Source organism: Hemiscyllium ocellatum, chromosome 47 (assembly GCF_020745735.1).
Source record: "Hemiscyllium ocellatum isolate sHemOce1 chromosome 47, sHemOce1.pat.X.cur, whole genome shotgun sequence".
In the NCBI taxonomy this organism is placed as follows: Eukaryota; Metazoa; Chordata; class Chondrichthyes; order Orectolobiformes; family Hemiscylliidae; genus Hemiscyllium; species Hemiscyllium ocellatum.
This window is the reverse complement of record NC_083447.1, coordinates 18,499,134-18,516,058: the sequence shown is the minus strand read 5'-3', so window position 1 is coordinate 18,516,058 and position 16,925 is coordinate 18,499,134. Positions and strand designations below refer to the sequence as shown.

The 16,925-nt window shown below is 41.3% G+C and overlaps 1 protein-coding gene across 2 annotated transcripts in view; it reads right to left on the bottom strand.

Annotated features, from left to right (window-relative positions):
* LOC132836752 (regulator of microtubule dynamics protein 3-like) overlaps positions 1-16,925 on the bottom strand; it is an 88,853-nt gene that overhangs the window by 57,017 nt on the left and 14,911 nt on the right. For both annotated transcript variants that reach the window (XM_060856186.1, XM_060856187.1), the window contains 2 exons: positions 12,319-12,568; positions 615-717 (listed from right to left, as the gene is read on the bottom strand). In XM_060856186.1, the coding sequence (XP_060712169.1) occupies positions 615-717; positions 12,319-12,568 (353 nt within the window). The remainder of the gene's footprint in view (positions 1-614; positions 718-12,318; positions 12,569-16,925) is intronic.

The window sequence follows — 16,925 nt, the reverse complement described above, 5'->3', positions numbered from 1 at the left end:
ATAATGACAATTCAATTTTTATAACTGTAGATAACTGACTGAGAAATATCTACAAAATAAAGAACTGTAAATTATTTTTCAATAAGACTGCAACAATAACATTGTAACTGTTCAACTTTTACTGACAGTTATTTCTACGTCAATCACAATCAATATACTGATAACTTAGTATCTCTGCAGACAGACATTTGAGAGCCCAGAACATGTCCTTGTACTTATATACCATGTATAACAAAATAAAAGATCTCAACGTGCTTCATAGGAGTATCAGAACACAAAATTTGACCCCCAGCCACATAAGGCAATATTAGAACAAATGGCAATAGCTTTATTTTAGGGTGTCTGTAAAGGACAAAAACAATAGCCACATTACCTTACATCAAAGACATATCAGAAATGGCTTCCAGTCCACTCAGACCTAATGGCATCATGGTAGCCCACAAACCACTTAACAGGTAGAGAGACAGAAAGATTTATGAAGGGAATTCAAGGGTATGGAAATAAGAAACTGAAGGCAGCAGCATTGATGGTGGAACAATAAAAATCAGAGATGTTCAAGAGGCAAGCATTTGGGAGGACGTTAAATTTTAAAGTTTCAATAAGAAATTTCTTACCAGCCAAAGCATAACATTTCTGTGTTTCTTTATCTTCTGTCAGCTGGGTCATATCACTGTAGGCACGAATCATCCGCCAACAAAACTCTTTTCTTTTACCATACTGTAAGTTGTAACAGAGTTAATAGAAATGCTAAACTATAATGGCTTGCTATGACTAACTTTATGATATATTTAAAAATATTACAATGCAAACAAAGAATAAGGCAGTTAATAGACAAAAACATTGTTATCCTACCTGCAGACAAGGGATGCATGACTGTTATTCTAAACAAATCAGACTATCTCAAAAAAGCAAATGCTCTGTTTGCAGATACCAACACTTATCAGCAGATCCAACCCCACAACTACATAACAGAATCTCATCCTTGATAACGGGATGGAGAATTAAACAGATCAGACTGCCAAAATATGAAAACAGATGGATCCAACACACCACGCTTCTACAAATTACCAAAAATACATAAACCTGGGGCCCCCCTCAGACCCATTGTCTCTCTACCTGGTACACCAAAATACAGATGAACCAAGGAACTCCACCAGAAACTAAAGCACCTAATTGAAGATTCACGCGACTCCATTTACTCCACCGAAGAATTCCTGAATACCAAAGACTCCAAGATAGAAGAGGACGAAATAATGGTCTCCTTTGATGTTACAGCCCTTTTCACATGACTCAGTGGTTAGCACTGGCGCCTCACAGCGCCAGGGACCCGGGTTCGATTCCAGCCACTGATGACTGTCTGTGTGGAACTTGCACATTCTCCCTGTCTGCAGGATTTCCTCTGGGTACTCCGGTTTCCTCCCACAATTGAAAGATGTGCAGCTTAGGTGAATAGGGCATGCTAAATTGTCCATAGTGTTCAGGGATGTGTCGGTTAGGTGCATTACTCAGGGATAAATGTAGAGTAATAGAGTTTGGGTGGGACGCTGTTCAGATGGTCGGTGTGGACTTGTTGGGCTGAAGGGCCCGATTTCACACTGTAGGGATTCTATAATTCTATGAATTAACATCGATTTGGCCAAAGAAACACTGGCATCACGACTAGAAAAACCAGGCCCACAAACACCAGACAGCACCAACATCATCAGCAAAGACACCATCCTCAAGCTAGTGGACCTGTACCTCACCACCCACTTCACATTCAAATACAAAACCTGCAAACAAATCAACAGAACACCTCCGGCATCTCCAATATCAGGGTTCATGGCAAAAGCAGTAATGCAGAGACTAGAACAAGCAGCCCTCCCATCTATCCAATGCAAACTTTAGGTCGGCTACATGGATGACACCTTTGTCATCACACAATGGAACAAATTAGAGGAAATATACAACATCATCAACAATATCCTGACAGGCATAATATTCACAAAAGGGGAGGAGAACAACAACAGACTCCCATTCCTAGACATGGCAGTTGAACATACAATTACTGAAGTGCTTCAAACCAGCGTCGACAGAGAAACAACAAACACAGACCAAATACTGAACTTCAGAAGCAATCATCTGAACACCTACAAACGGAGCTGCATCAAGACATTATTTCAACGAGATACATCGCACTGCAGCACCCAAGAATTACAAACAGCAGAAGAAAAATAACTATACATTTTCAAGAAAAATGGGTACCCAACAAACACAATCCACCGATTCTTCAGAAACAAACCCAAACAAGCAGACACAACTCAATCAAAAACGATAGCCACATTACTTTACATCAAAGACATCTCAGAAATGATTTCCAGACTACTCAGACCCCTTGGCATCATGGTAACCACAAACCTACCAATACACTTAAACAGCAACTAATGAACCTAAAGGATCCAACAGATACTACCAGCAAAACTAACATCATTTACAAAATACCACACAAGAACTGTAAAAAACACGATATCAGACAAACAAGCAGGAAACTTGCCACCAGGATACATGAACACCAACTAGACTCCAAAAGGCACAACCTATTATCATTAATTTCCATACTTACAGACAAAGAAGAACACCACCTTCACTGGGCAAAACACATGTCCTAGGACAAGCAAAACAAAGACACGCACAAGAATTCCTCGAGGCCTGGCATTCTAATTGGAACTCCATAAGTATACACATCGATTTAGATCCCATCTACCTTTCCTTGAAAAAAACAGGAAATAACATCACCCAACAAAAGAAACCAAGACAAATAAATAGAGAGGCGGGAAATATTAACAGCATGTCACCAGAGACCCACATGATGATATTACCTAGTCATGGTGATGAAACATCTGAAAACAAATCTTCCACCTGAGCAAGCTAACTAACATCCATAAGGCATCTAATATTATGCCTTTCACAATATCAAGACAACTCTTCAACCTCATTACAATCAAGATAATTTTTTAAAGTCTTGCAATGTAGAAAATAGAACATCCATCTTGCACATATCAAAAACTTGCAAATGCCAATATAACAGACTAGATAACTTGTCTTTTAAGTAATATTGAGTGAGGGTTAAATATGTATCAGGGAGAATTTATCATCTCGTCTTTGAAATGGTTCTGTGGGATCTTTCATTTTATCATTGTTGTCAGTCTCTTGAAATGCAATTGACATCTACCAGGTTGCACGATTCATGTCTCCTCAGGTGATTCAGCAGGATAATCCAGGATATACGAGCCTTTAGGTACAGAGAATACACTTCTTGGGCAATGGGTTCTGCCCTCTCTTCTTCAACTTCCATTGTATCTTGTGTTGGGATTACAACTATTCACATAGAATACCTAAAATGTGGAAGCAGGTCATTTGGCCCATCAAACTCCACCCAATACCCTATCCCTGTAACCCTGTATTTCCTTTGGCTAAGCACAACTAGCCTGCACATCCCTGGATACTATGGGCAATTTAGCATAGCCAATCCACCTAACCTGCACATTTTTGGACTGTCGGAGGAAACTGAAGCACATAACTCCACATAAATAGACACTCGAGAGCAGTATCGAATCCGGGTCATTGGCACTGTGAGTCAGCAGTGCTAACCATTGAGCCACCATGCTGCCCGATTATACATTAATAATCTGGACAAAGGAACTGAGGGCATTATTGCTAAGTTTGCAGACAACATAAAAGATAGTGGAGGGACAGGTGGTGTTGAGAAAGCAGGGAAGCTAAAGGAGGACTGGGACCGGCTAGGCAAACAGACAAAAATTCCTGATGAAGGGCTTATGCTCGAAACGTCGAATTCTCTATTCCTGAGATGCTGCCTAACCTGCTGTGCTTTGACCAGCAACACATTTGCAGCTGTGATCTCCAGCATCTGCAGACCTCATTTTTTACTAAACAGACAAAAAAAGGCAGATAGAATACAATGTGGGTAAGTGTGAGGTTCTGCACTTTCATAGAAAGAATAGAGGCATAGTCTATTTTTCAAATGGGAAAAGGCTTTGGAAATCTGAAGCACAAAGAGACTTGGGACTCCGAGTTCAAGATTCTCTTAAGGTTGTCATGCAGATTCATTTGGCAGTTAGGAAGACAAATGCAATATGAGCATTCATTTCAAGAGGGCTAGAATACAAAGTAGAGATGTACTGCTGAGGCTGTGTAAGGCTCTGGTCAGACTCCATTTGGAATATTGAGAGCAGTTTTGGGCTCCATATCCAACGAAGACTGTGCTGGCATTGGAGGGGTTCTAGAGGAGATGAACAAGAATGTTCCCAGGAATGAAAAGCTTTTCATATGAGGAGCAGTTAATGACTTTGGGTCTGCACTCTCTGGGAGTTTAGAAGGCTGAGGAAAGATTTAATTGAAACTTACAGAATACTGAAATGGCCTTGAAAGAGTGGACATCAGTAAGATGTTGCCACTAGTAGGAGAGACTAGGACCCAAGGGTACAGCCTCAGAGTGAAGGGACAACCCTTTAGAACTGAGAAGAGGAGGAATTTTTTTCAGCCAGAGGGTTGTTAATCTGTGGAACTCATTGCCGCAAAATGCTTTGGAGGCAAGTCATTGAGTGTTTTTAAGACAGAGATAGATAGGATCTTGATTCATAAGTAGATCAAGGGTTATGGGATAAGCCAGGAGAATGGAATTGAAAAATATCTGCCACATATCAAATGGTGCAGCAGACATGATCAGCCAAATGGCCTAATTCTGCTTCTGTACTTTATGGGCTTACAGTCCTCAGCAATTTTTGTAATAGTTCCCCACTGTGTTGCAGTTTGGGGAATGAGGACTCACATAGAATCCCTATAGTGTAGAAGCAGGCCATTCAGCCCATCGAGTCCACACTGACCCTCCAAAAAAGCATCCCACCCAACCCACCCCCTACTCTATTCCTGTAACCCTGCATTTCCCATGGCCAATCCACCTCACCTGCACATCTTTCGACTGCGAGAAGAAACTGGAGCACCCGAGGAAACCTATCAAGGCACAGGGATAATGTGCAAACTCCACATAGGCGGTCGTCTGAGGGTGGAATCAAACCTGGATCCTTGGCACTGTGAGGCAGCAATACTAACCACTGAACCACCCAGGCGCCCGAATAATTGTTCTGGTGACCATTACTGAGACTGACCTCCAATTCCTGATTACATACTCCATCTGTTGCTGTGGTAGGATTTGAACCCATGTCTTCAAAGCATTACCCCAGGCTACAAGACAAGTGACATTTTTATTATACCACTGCCAGGTTGGACCTGGTCCTTAAAAATGAGATTGGCCAAGTGAATCAAATGTCAATTGATCACTTAGGAAACATAGATCACTATAGAAGGCTGAGGATGGTATTGGAGAATGATATGCAATAATCCAAAGTAACAAAAATCAATTGGCAGACGGCCGACTTAAATGAGACAAGAACAGAGCTGAGCAGGATCAATTGGAACAAAGGGGTGGTGGGAAAGCAATAATTGAACAATGCGCCACCCTCAAAGAGCAGACTGGTTGGATAAAGTAAAAATATATGTCCTGTAATAAAAAAGCTAAGATAAACAAATCACGAGTTCCCTGGACGACAAAGGAGGTAAAAATTAACATTAAAAAAAGTTTGCTAATGACAAGAGTAAGGCAGAAACTAAATAGAGAATCAACAGGAATACTGAAGGTTTAGGGGAATGTGGAAAATAAAAAAAACCCAAAGATCAACAAGAAGGAAATACTGAACATGAAGGGTAATTCCAAAGTCATCTGTAGGCATATAAAGAATAAGAGAGGGGCTAAAGAAGGAGTAAGCCAATCAGTGACCAAATAGAGGATACACATAAAGTCATACAGCACGGAACCAGACCCTTTAGTCCAACCAATTCATGCTGAACATAATCTCAAACTAAACTAGTCCCACTTGCTTGTTCCTGACACATATCCCTCCAAACCTTTCCTATCCATGTACTTATCTAAATTCCTTTATACGTTGTAATTGTACCCACATCCATCACTTCCTCAGGAAGTTTACTCCACACACAAACCACCCTGTGTAAAAAAAATTGCCTCTCATCTTTTTTAAATCTCTCTCCTCTCACCCTAAAAATATGCCGCAGTCGTGAAATCTACCATCCTAGGGAAAAGGCAACTACTATTAACTCCATCTGTATCTCTCCTGATTTTGTCACTTAACTGTCCTCTGGGAAAATAGGGATGGGCAATAAATGCTGACCCTGTCAGCAACGTCCTCACCCAATGAATGAATAACAAAAATATTCTATCAGGTCACCTCTCAACCTCCTACTCTCCAGTGAAAATATGTCCCAGCCTTTCTTTATAAATCAATCCTTCCACACCAGGCAACATCCTGGCAAATTGCTTCTGAACCCTCTCCAGTTTAATAATGTCCTTTCCATAACTCAGCAACCAGAACTAGAAACAGTATTCCCAGAAGAGGCCTCATCAATATCCTGTACAATCTCAACATGATTTCCCAAATCCTATACTCAAAAGACTGAGCAATGAAGGCAAACGTGCCAAATGCCTGGAGGCCGGGGTGTTGCTGAACGTTAATTACATCTGTCTTTACAAAACAGGAGGATGCTGTCCAGGCCATAGCGACAAAGGAGGTAATTCTGTAACTAGGAGGGTTCAAAATAAATAAGAAAGAACGATTGCATAGTTTGTTGGCATCTAAGTTGACAAGGTACTAGGACCAGATGAGATACGTGGGAGGATTTAGAAAAAAAAGAGTAGAAATTGCACACACACTGCCCATAATTCTTAACTCTTCCCTGTACGTGGGGGAGGTGCCAGAAGACAGGAGAATTGCAAACATTACGGCCTCGCTCAAGAAAGATAATTTCAGAAATCACAGACCAGTAAATTTAACTTTTGTGATGGGTAAACAACTGGACAAAATTATTCAGAACAGAATTAGTAATAATCTGGAAAAAGGTGAGTTCATTAGGAACAGTCAGCACAAATTTCAACATGGGAAATAACTTCCTGGAGTTTTTTGACACAGTAACAGAAGGGTTGATAAGAGTAACAAAGCAACATAGAAAATGGTAACGGAGTGGGCCATTTGAGCCTTATCCACCATTCAACATTGTCATGGCTGAACATCCAACTCCATACCTTGTTCCCACTTTCACCCCAGACCCTTTGATCCCTCTCACTCCAACTATGCCTAAGACTAAGCTGAAAGATGGATAGGATTGGAAGTTCAATAATCCTGGTCCTAGGGTATTCAGATGACAGCAAGAGGAGCATAGGAAAGAAAGGGTCTTGTCGCAACATTGATCAAGAAATCAATTATAGCAGTGAGGAGGGATAATATCTTGGATGATCTTCAAATAAGGGCATATTGTTAGAAGAAGAAAAGCACAAAAGGGGAAACAAATTGTTGGGGATGTACAACAGGCCCCAAACAATCAGGAAGAGGTAGAGGATCAAATGTGTTTTCTCATTTCAGAATTGCATCATAATAGTAGCACTATAGTATTAATCAAAACATGAATAGTTAGAGATATTAACTATTCAAATATTAACTGGGATTGTTTTAGTATGCACAGTAGGGAGGGAGCAATATTCTTACACTGCATCCAGGAGAACCTTATTAACCAGTAATGGAGGGGACAGTTCTGGACTAATATTTGGATATGGACCCAAGTAGGTTGAAGATTATGAAAAAAAGTTCTAAATTAGAGAAAAGCCAATTTTATTAAGTTATGATACAAGTTCCTAAGGAGGACTAGGAGCAGCTACAAGAATGTCAAAGCAGTGGGAGGTATTCATGGACTAAGAAGACAACGCAGGTATAGACATCAGGGTGGAGGACTGTGAAATGTTAGAAGAAATTATACAGACAAGAGGTATTAGAGGTTTAGCAAAATTGGATAAATCCAGAAGCCTGGATGAGATGCATCCCAATTTGTTGGAGAAGGAGATATCAAGGGGCCCAAAAGTAATTTTCAAATCATTTCTAGCCATAGGTGAGGTGCCAAAGAACTGGGGGGCTGGTAACATTGTCCTATTATTTAAAAAAAGAAAGGGACAGAATAGGAAATTACAGGCCAGACAGCCTGACCTCAGTGGTGGGGATGTTATTAGAAAGAAATGAGGGACAGATTACATCTGAACTTGGAAAGGCATAGATTGATCAGGCATAGTCAGCATGGATTTGTTAAAAGAAGGTTGTGATTGACAAATATAACTAAATTTTTTTAGGTGGTACCCAGGAGTGTTGCTGAAGCATTTGGCGTGATCTACATGAAATTCAATAAGATACTTGATAGGTCCCTCACAGCAGACTGGTCAAGAAATTAAGAGCCTATGGGATCCAATGCAAAGTGGCACACTGAATCCAAAATTGGCTGAAAGGCCGAGGGTGATGGTAGAGGGATATTTTGTGACTGGAGTCTGTTTGTGGGGTTCTGTAGAGCTCGGTGATGGGTCCCTTGCTGTTTGTTGGGTACATTAATGATCTGGATTTAAATGTACAGGATATAATCAAGAAGTTTGCAGATGATCCAAAAGTTGAGTAGGTGGCAAACAATGTGGTGCTGGAAAAACACAACTGGTCTGGCAACATCCGAGGAGCAGGAGAGTCGGTGTTTTGTTTCCAGCACCACATGTTTTGACTCTGATCTCCAGCATCTGTAATCCTCACTTTCTCCTAGTTTGCAAACAATATGGAGGTGGGGTGGGTTGGAATGAATGAATGAATGATTTTATCATCAGGTATATTTTCACAGCAAGAAAAACTGTAAAATGCAGTGAAAGTTTCCACAATTGCCACAATCTGGCGCCATTTTGAATAGTTTAAAAATAAGAAAAAAGAAGGAAGGTATAGTCCAAAGTCCATCAGTCCTGAGCTAGCTAATTATCAATGACACCCGTGTCACCATCCCTTCTCCAACATCTCACTGCTGTCTACACCGGACCCAACCAACATCGAAGTCGCCACTCTTCAGGTGCCATCTTTCACCACTGAGCTGATTCTCTTTCACCACCACCTGCCACAACTTGCGTTGCACCCACCAGTGTCAGAGTCACATCTCTCACTGCTGGGTTCACCTGAATGTGGCCATGATGCACTTCGACCTCTGTTTTGCTGCCACCAGCATCAGAGGAAAGGCAATAGCCTCATGGTATTATTATCTGACTATTAATCCAGAAAACCAGCTAATGTTCTGGGGTCCTGTGTTCAAATTCTGACATGGCAGATGGTGGAATTTCAATTCAATTCAATTCAAATCTGGAATTAAAAGTCTAATGACGACCGTGAAACCATTGTCAATCGTCAGGAAAAAGCAATCTGGTTCACTAATGTGCTTTAGGGAAGGAAATCTGTCACCATTACCTGATCTGGTCTGCATGTGACTCCAGACCCACAGCGATGTGGTTTACTCTTAATTGCTCCCTTAGGGATGGGCAATAAATACTGGCCTCGCCAGTGACACTCATATCCCGTGAGAGAATAAAAAGAAAAGACCGAACCAAAGATGAAGGCGCTGATCCTCAGACACCATCTTTCACCACTGGGCCTAACTTGACAATATCATCTCCGCCATTTCCAATGCCAGGTCCCATTGTCCGTTCCAGGAAAATAAGGAGGGACTAACTCATAGCCACCCTGAGGTCCACACTGAACTCACTCAAGTTCACATTGGGATCCCTCACTACCGCTGACCCCATCCAAGCTCAGGGCAAGAGGTAAGCAAAGGAAAGGACAAGAAAAAAAAAAGTGATCGGAGTAGACAAGGCTCGGCTCAGGAGTCCTATTCTGCCATCGTCTTGAAGGCCCACTTGATTCCCTGGGACTTCATCCAAAATGTTTTAGGTAATTCGGTCATGTAACACTCACATCTCACACCCCATCACAAAACGCAATAGTATCTCATAACCTGATGGCCCCAACCACACCTCATACCCTCCATGTCAATTCATGCCTCCCATCAGTTCCCTAAGGCCTTTCACACCTTCTCTGCCATCTCCATAGCTACTTTCCAGTATCTACCATGCGAAGACCTTAAGAATCATGTGGAAATATTTTTACAACTTTGAATGATTAAACACAGTTGTCAGTTTTACACATTAATACTGAAAATCTCTCAGATTAAATCCATTCAAAGTCTTTAAATTTCAAGTAGTTAATCCCTTATAAATATAAATTTCAAACAAAACCTCACTTCAAAAACAGCTGATCATTTAACAGCTTCTTTAAGTTGTCAAACTGGAAACACCTCACCAGAGAAATTGTATATTTTAGAAGTCAGCCAGCCATTCATCATAACATAATGATGGTTCTTGGGGTAGCATTAAAGAAAATCACTACTGAAGCTGCAAAACAAAATGACTTTTCTAAACTATATCTGTCAAAGCAGTCCAGCATAGAGTTTCATTTTAACTCTCACTGATAGCTATAGACTGTTTTCTTAGAGTGGGGTTCTTAGAAAACACTATCGATCTCTGGAAATAGGCCTTTTTTAGAAGTCTGTGGAGTTTCCTAACTCTGCAAAAATCCAGTCAATAGATTTGGCCACTTTTCAAACTTTGGTCCATCACCAGTAACTTCATTTCTATCCCTTGTAGCTGGCTTAGGCTAAACCTAATTGTTTGCATATTTCATATCATATTTGGTCCCAGGGTGATGTTCTGGTCACATATCCATACCATCAGAGACCACCTATTCACACCCCTATAACATGTTATTAAATTGAACAAGTTCAGAGGTTCACTTAGATGATTCTCAATATGGAGGGTTTGCCTAATGGGCAACAGTGCAACACACTGGGACTCATTGAAATTTAGAAGAATGAGAAGTGATCTAATTGAAACATGTAAGATTCTTCAGAGGCTTGACAGGTTAAATACTGAGAGGATATTTCCGGGAGAATCTAGGAGCAGAGGGCATAGTCTCAGAGTAAAGGGGCAACAATCTAAGGCTGAGATGAAGAGGAATTTCTTCTAGCAGGGTTGAGTGTCTTTGGAACTCCTTTCCACAGGCAACTGTAGTAGCAGAGTCCTTGTATATATTTAAGGCTGAGATAGATAGATTCTTCACGGGTAGGGGAATCAAGGGTTTCAAGGGAAAGGTCAGGAAAGTAGATGTGAGGAATGTTGGATCAGACATGATTCTGTCAAATGGCAGAGCAGGCTCAAAGGGCTGAATGACCTACTTCTGTCCACCTGCTGCTATTTCTTCATCCACACCCCTGTCATCTCTGTACTTGACTATTCCAATGCTGTTCAGCATTCCATATTTATCCATCTATAAATTTTAGGTTAATTTTAAAAATGCTTTTAAATAATGCAAGAGCATTAGTAATTTGGTTAGGTCCATTTATTGTCCATCCCTAATTGCCCTTGAGAAGGTGATCATGGTGAGATGCCTTCTTTAATTACTGGTTGCCTATGGTTTGGAAGGGAGCTTGACAGTAGTAGCACTCTCAATTTCTATTAACGGTTATTAAGTATAATTTCCATTAACATTTAATTATTTTAATCTTAAGACGTGGATATTGCCAGCCCATCCCTAATTTCTCAAGTGGACAATGGCAAGTTGCCTTGTTGAATACAACTAAATGGCTCACTTGTAAATTTGAGGGGGTCAAACTGGGTAAGAACAGCAGCTTTCCTTCCTTCAAGAACATTAGTTATGGGTTTTTAAAGTAGACCAGCTGTTTCATAATTCATTACAGATGCCAGGCTTGTATTCCCAAACAGCCACAATCAGATTTGAATTTGTTGTCTTCAAAACATTAGCATAGGCTTCAGATTACTTATTTAGTAACTAAACATGTTCAAGTGCCACTGAATTACAATTGGGGCTAAAGTTGTGAAGGTATGAATTCAGATTTCTCCAGCTTCCTCATTTCCCCTCCCCCCACCTTGTCTCAGTCGGTTCCCTCAACTCAGCACCGCCCTCCTAACCTGCAATCCTCTTCCTGACCTCTCCGCCCCCACCCCACTCCGGCCTATCACCCTCACCTTGACCTCCTTCCACCTATCCCACCTCCATCGCCCCTCCCCCTAGTCCCTCCTCCCTACCTTTTATCTCAGCCTGCTTGGCTCTCTCTCTCTTATTCCTGATGAAGGGCTTATGCTCGAAACGTCGAATTCTCTATTCCTGAGATGCTGCCTAACCTGCCGTGCTTTGACCAGCAACACATTTGCAGCTAAAGTTGTGAAGTCTAAAGAAATTGTTCCAGTACACCGTTTGTACCCATTGCTCCACATCATTGCCAAAAAAAAAGCTGCTTCAGTTGTTAATTATTTAACAAAATTTTACACTGTTTTACCTTATTTTTATTGTCTAAAAGGACTTTAAATCCTTGTTCTTGTTCCTCTTTGCTTCCACCATGTAGTCTGTCTACTTCTTCCAGAAGGGCATGCATTTCATTCTGATCTACTTCTGGCGATATCAAGTACTGCATAGCCCCAGACTCTGGTCCTGGTTCCAGAGCAGGGGAGAAATTAAGAATTTGCACCAAACTGCTGTTCTGTTCTTCATCTTTCTCCAGCTCTATGTCAGTGTGTACTGCAGTATAACTGAAAATAAATGTACAATATCTTATAAATTTCACTGGTGTCACTGAAAGATCAGTTGATGAATGCAAGTTTGCTTTTCATGTATGAGACAGCAATAGGGTTGGGACAGACTTTAGAAACTTGATCCATAGAGAGTCACTTAGAAGCCAAAACATAAACTACATTGTGATGGCTGACAGAAAAAAGGATTATAAACATTGATAGAAAAGTGTGATCACTAATCTGGACCAAGGAGTTAACATTTGTGGATGTATAGCATAATCTATGCAAAATGTTCAAACAATAATTAGATGGAATGCTTGAGAGTGATATTCAGACTTCAAACTTTACTGAGGTGATCGTACAATATTGAACCCCAGGGATGTTCTTACAACAAAAGCCGAGTTCAGAAACACTTTTCTGAAGAGCAAGAATAATGTAGTGGGAACTTCCAGGGACTGATATTGGAACCACTCTTCTTTTGATACAAATAAATTATCCAGACTTGGGTGAAGAGAGCACAATGTGTGGATCACAAAAATTATAAGAGGATGTAGACAGGGTGACAAAATGGGCAGATGCATAGTTGATGCAATGTAGTGCAGAGAATGGTGATGTAGTGCATTTTGGGAAGAACAGGACAGAGAGGTATGGTTGCCAGTGCTAATGAAACTGTGGGCACACAAAGTGGGAAAACAATTTGATATAGGGGAAAAGTGCTTGGGTACTTGCTTTTATAAAATGGCAGATCTAATACAAAATGAAGGAAGTCATGGCATTCCTTTGCAAATCACTGGTTCGACACCAGGAGTGTTGCATCACACTTAGGAAAGGATGTCATGCCCACAGACAATGGACTACAATTATGTAGAGAAATGTGAGAGGATGAGATTATTCTGCTTAGAATAGAGAAAATTATGGGTAAATTTAAGTGAAATGTTTAATTATGTGCTAAGTTTTGAAGTAAGAGGGAGAAATATCTTCTTCCTATCAAATGAATTGCTAGCCATTGATCACAGAATTAAATAGTTAGCAAGATGAAGGCGAAATGAAGAGCTTTGAATATTGCTGACAAAAAGACATTTTGTCAAAGCTGATTTATTTGCAGCAGAGTCCAGCTGCAAATGAATCAGCACTCTCCTGTTGGTGTATAAATATTAGTTTCCCCTTAGATTAGTATTCTTATGAATTGTCCTGATGAGTGCAAGACTTCAATAGTGTGTTAATTTTTAACAAACCTCAAATTTGTTAGTGTTCTTTGATGAAGTGACCAGGAAGGTTGACAAGGGCATGGGCAGTAGACAAGGTTTGTATGGATTTCAGTAAGGCCTTTGATAAGGTTCCACGTGGTAAGCTGCCCTGCAAGGTTAGGTCACATAGAATCCAGTGGGAACAATGGAAAACTGGACACACAATTGGCTTGATTGTAGGAAGCAAAGGGTAATAGTGGAAGGATGCTTGTCGGATTGGAGGCCTGCGACGAGTAGTGTGCCTCAGAGGTCAGTGCTGGGCCCCATTGCTGTTTGATATGCATGATTTGAATGAGAACTTACAAGGCATGATTAGTAAGTTTGCTAATGACATGAAAACAGGAGGTATCATGGACAGTGAGGAAGGTTGTCAGAAATTGCAACAGGTGCTTGATCAGCTGGGGAAGTAGACCAAGAAATGGAAAATGGAGTTTAATACAAAGAAGTGTGAGATCTTGCATTTTGGAAAGTCAAATCAAGTTTCATCGTGAATGGTCGGGTCTCAAGGAGTGTTGTGGAACAGAGGGACTTTGGGGTTCAGGTGCACAATTCTCTACAAGTAAAGTCACAGATAGACGAGGCAATGAAGGAGGCTTTTGGCACACTGGCCTTCATCAGTCAGGGCATTGAGTATAGAAGTTGGGAAGGTTTGTTGCAGTTGTACAGGACTGCACTTGGAATATTGTTCATGTTGTAAGTTTGCTCGCTGAGCTGGTAGGTTTGTTTTCAGACATTTCATCACAATACTAGATAACATCATCAGTGAGCCCCCATTGAAGCACTGGTGTTTTGTCCAGCTTTGTGTGTGTGTCTTGGTCTGTGTCTGAGAAATTACCCAATTGAACAGAGACCACACCAGCGTAAATCAGGTGAAATTGACAAGCTGTTTATTACAAGCGATATGGCTAGAAGAGAAATTGACTAGGCTGACACAGAACCAACAGTCTGCACAGGTAGATCAAGGGTTCTATTCCTCAAGCAGAGGCCATAGGCAGTTTTATAGGGGTATAGTAATATAGTTTGAATTACAGTACAATCAAGGGTAAAACATAGAACATAGAACATAGAAGGATACAGCGCAGTACAGGCCCTTCGGCCCTCGATGTTGCGCCGACCGAATCCTACCTAACCTATACTAGCCCAATAACTTCCAAATGCCTATCCAATGCCCGCTTAAATGACCATAAAGAAGGAGAGTTCACCACTGATACGGGCAGGGCATTCCATGAACTCACAACCCGCTGTGTGAAGAATCTACCCCTAACATCTGTCCTATACCTACCACCCCTTAATTTAAAGCTATGTCCCCTAGTAACACCTGACTCCATTAGCGGTAAAAGGTTCTTAGTATCTACCCTATCTAAACCCCTAATCATCTTATACACTTCTATCAGATCTCCCCTAAACCTTCTCTTCTCCAATGAGAACAGCCCCAAGTGCCTCAGCCTTTCCTCATAAGATTTTCCTACCATTCCAGGCAACATCCTGGTAAACCTCCTCTGGTAAAACTTAATCAATGGGAGGGCAATTTGCAGTCTAATAGCAGCAATCAGTCTGCGATTGAGTTAGGAGATTTCAACCCTCTGAGATTAGCTGCTAATGTTTCAATGGGTTTCCATTGTAGCAAGGTACCTTGGTGCCTTTCAGTCTGAGCATCCTTTATGGAGATCCAGTATGTGAGAGGAGCGAGGCTGCCCTTAAGGCTTCGGCAGCAGTTGCGCTTACTGAGTTTTAAGGAGTCTATTGTCAGGCTGTCTCGGGATGTTTATTCCCCAGTGTGGAAGTGGCTTGAGTCATCTCCTGTTTGCTGCCAAGTGTCTTAGTTAGCCGATGTGGTCAATGCTGAGGTACTCTGGGTAATTTTTGTTGTGTCTTAGGCAGGCGTGGTTCCTTATGTTCTTCATAGCTATGCTGTGGGTGGACAGGGAAGCGGATTTTCTTCCACAGTCTGTTACAGTGGACGATATCATTTCCAGTTCTTTTTCTGAGAGGTTGGTAAATGGGGTCCAAATCGATTTATTTATTGATGGAGGTCTGGTTTGAATGCCAGGCCTCTGGGAATTCCAGAATGAATGTGATGTCCCAGTGGAAGTTGTGTCCTTCTTTGGCTGTGTGTAACAATACTAGCGATAGCTGGTCACGTCTTTTGGTGGCTAGTTAGTGCTCGTCTATCCTGGTGGCTCATTTTCTGCCTGTCTGTCCAATGTAGTGATGATTGCAGTGCTTGCAGGGTATTTTGCATATGACATTCAATTTGCTGCTTATTGGTACAGGGTCCTTTAGGTTCATCAGTAGCTGGTTGTTTCAATGGGTAGGTAGGTTTGTGGGCTACCATGATGCCAAGAGAGTGGACTAGTCTGATGGTCATCTCCGAGGTGTCTTTGATGTATGGTAATGTGGCTAGAGTATCTGGGATGTTGTGTCTTCTTGTTTGGATTTGTTGTTTAAGAATTGGCGGGCTGTGTTTATCGGGTACCGGCAATAAACACTACATTGGACAAACACATAGGCAGAAAACTAGCCACCAGGATACATAAGCAGCAACCAGCCACCAAAAGACATGACCAGTTATCACTAGTATCCTTACATATAGACAAAGAGGGACACCATTTTGACTGGGACAATCCATTCATCCAAGAACAGGATGAACAGGGACACACACACAGGAATTCCTAGAGGCCTGGCATTCAAACCAGAATTCCACCAATAAACACATCAAGTTGGACCCCATTTACCAACCCCTGAGAAAAAGAACTAGAAATGATATCACCCACCATAACAGACCAAGACACATTAATAGAAAGCGGGACAGAACACCGACGCTTCAATGGAGATCACTGATGATATTACCTAGCATGGTGACAAAACATCTGAGAACAAACCTACCAACTCAGCGAGCAAACTTACAACCTGAACCTCAACCTGAGCTACAAATCTTCTCAAAAATTGGTATATTGTGTTCAGTTTTGGTCACCTTGCTATTGAGTGAATGTTATTAAACTGGAAAGAATGCAGAAGAAATTTATATAGATGTTGCCAGGACACAAGGGTCTGAGTTGTAGGGAGAGATTGGACAAACAAGGACGTTTTTCTTTCGAGCATAAGAGACTGAGGGGGGAGGGGTCTAA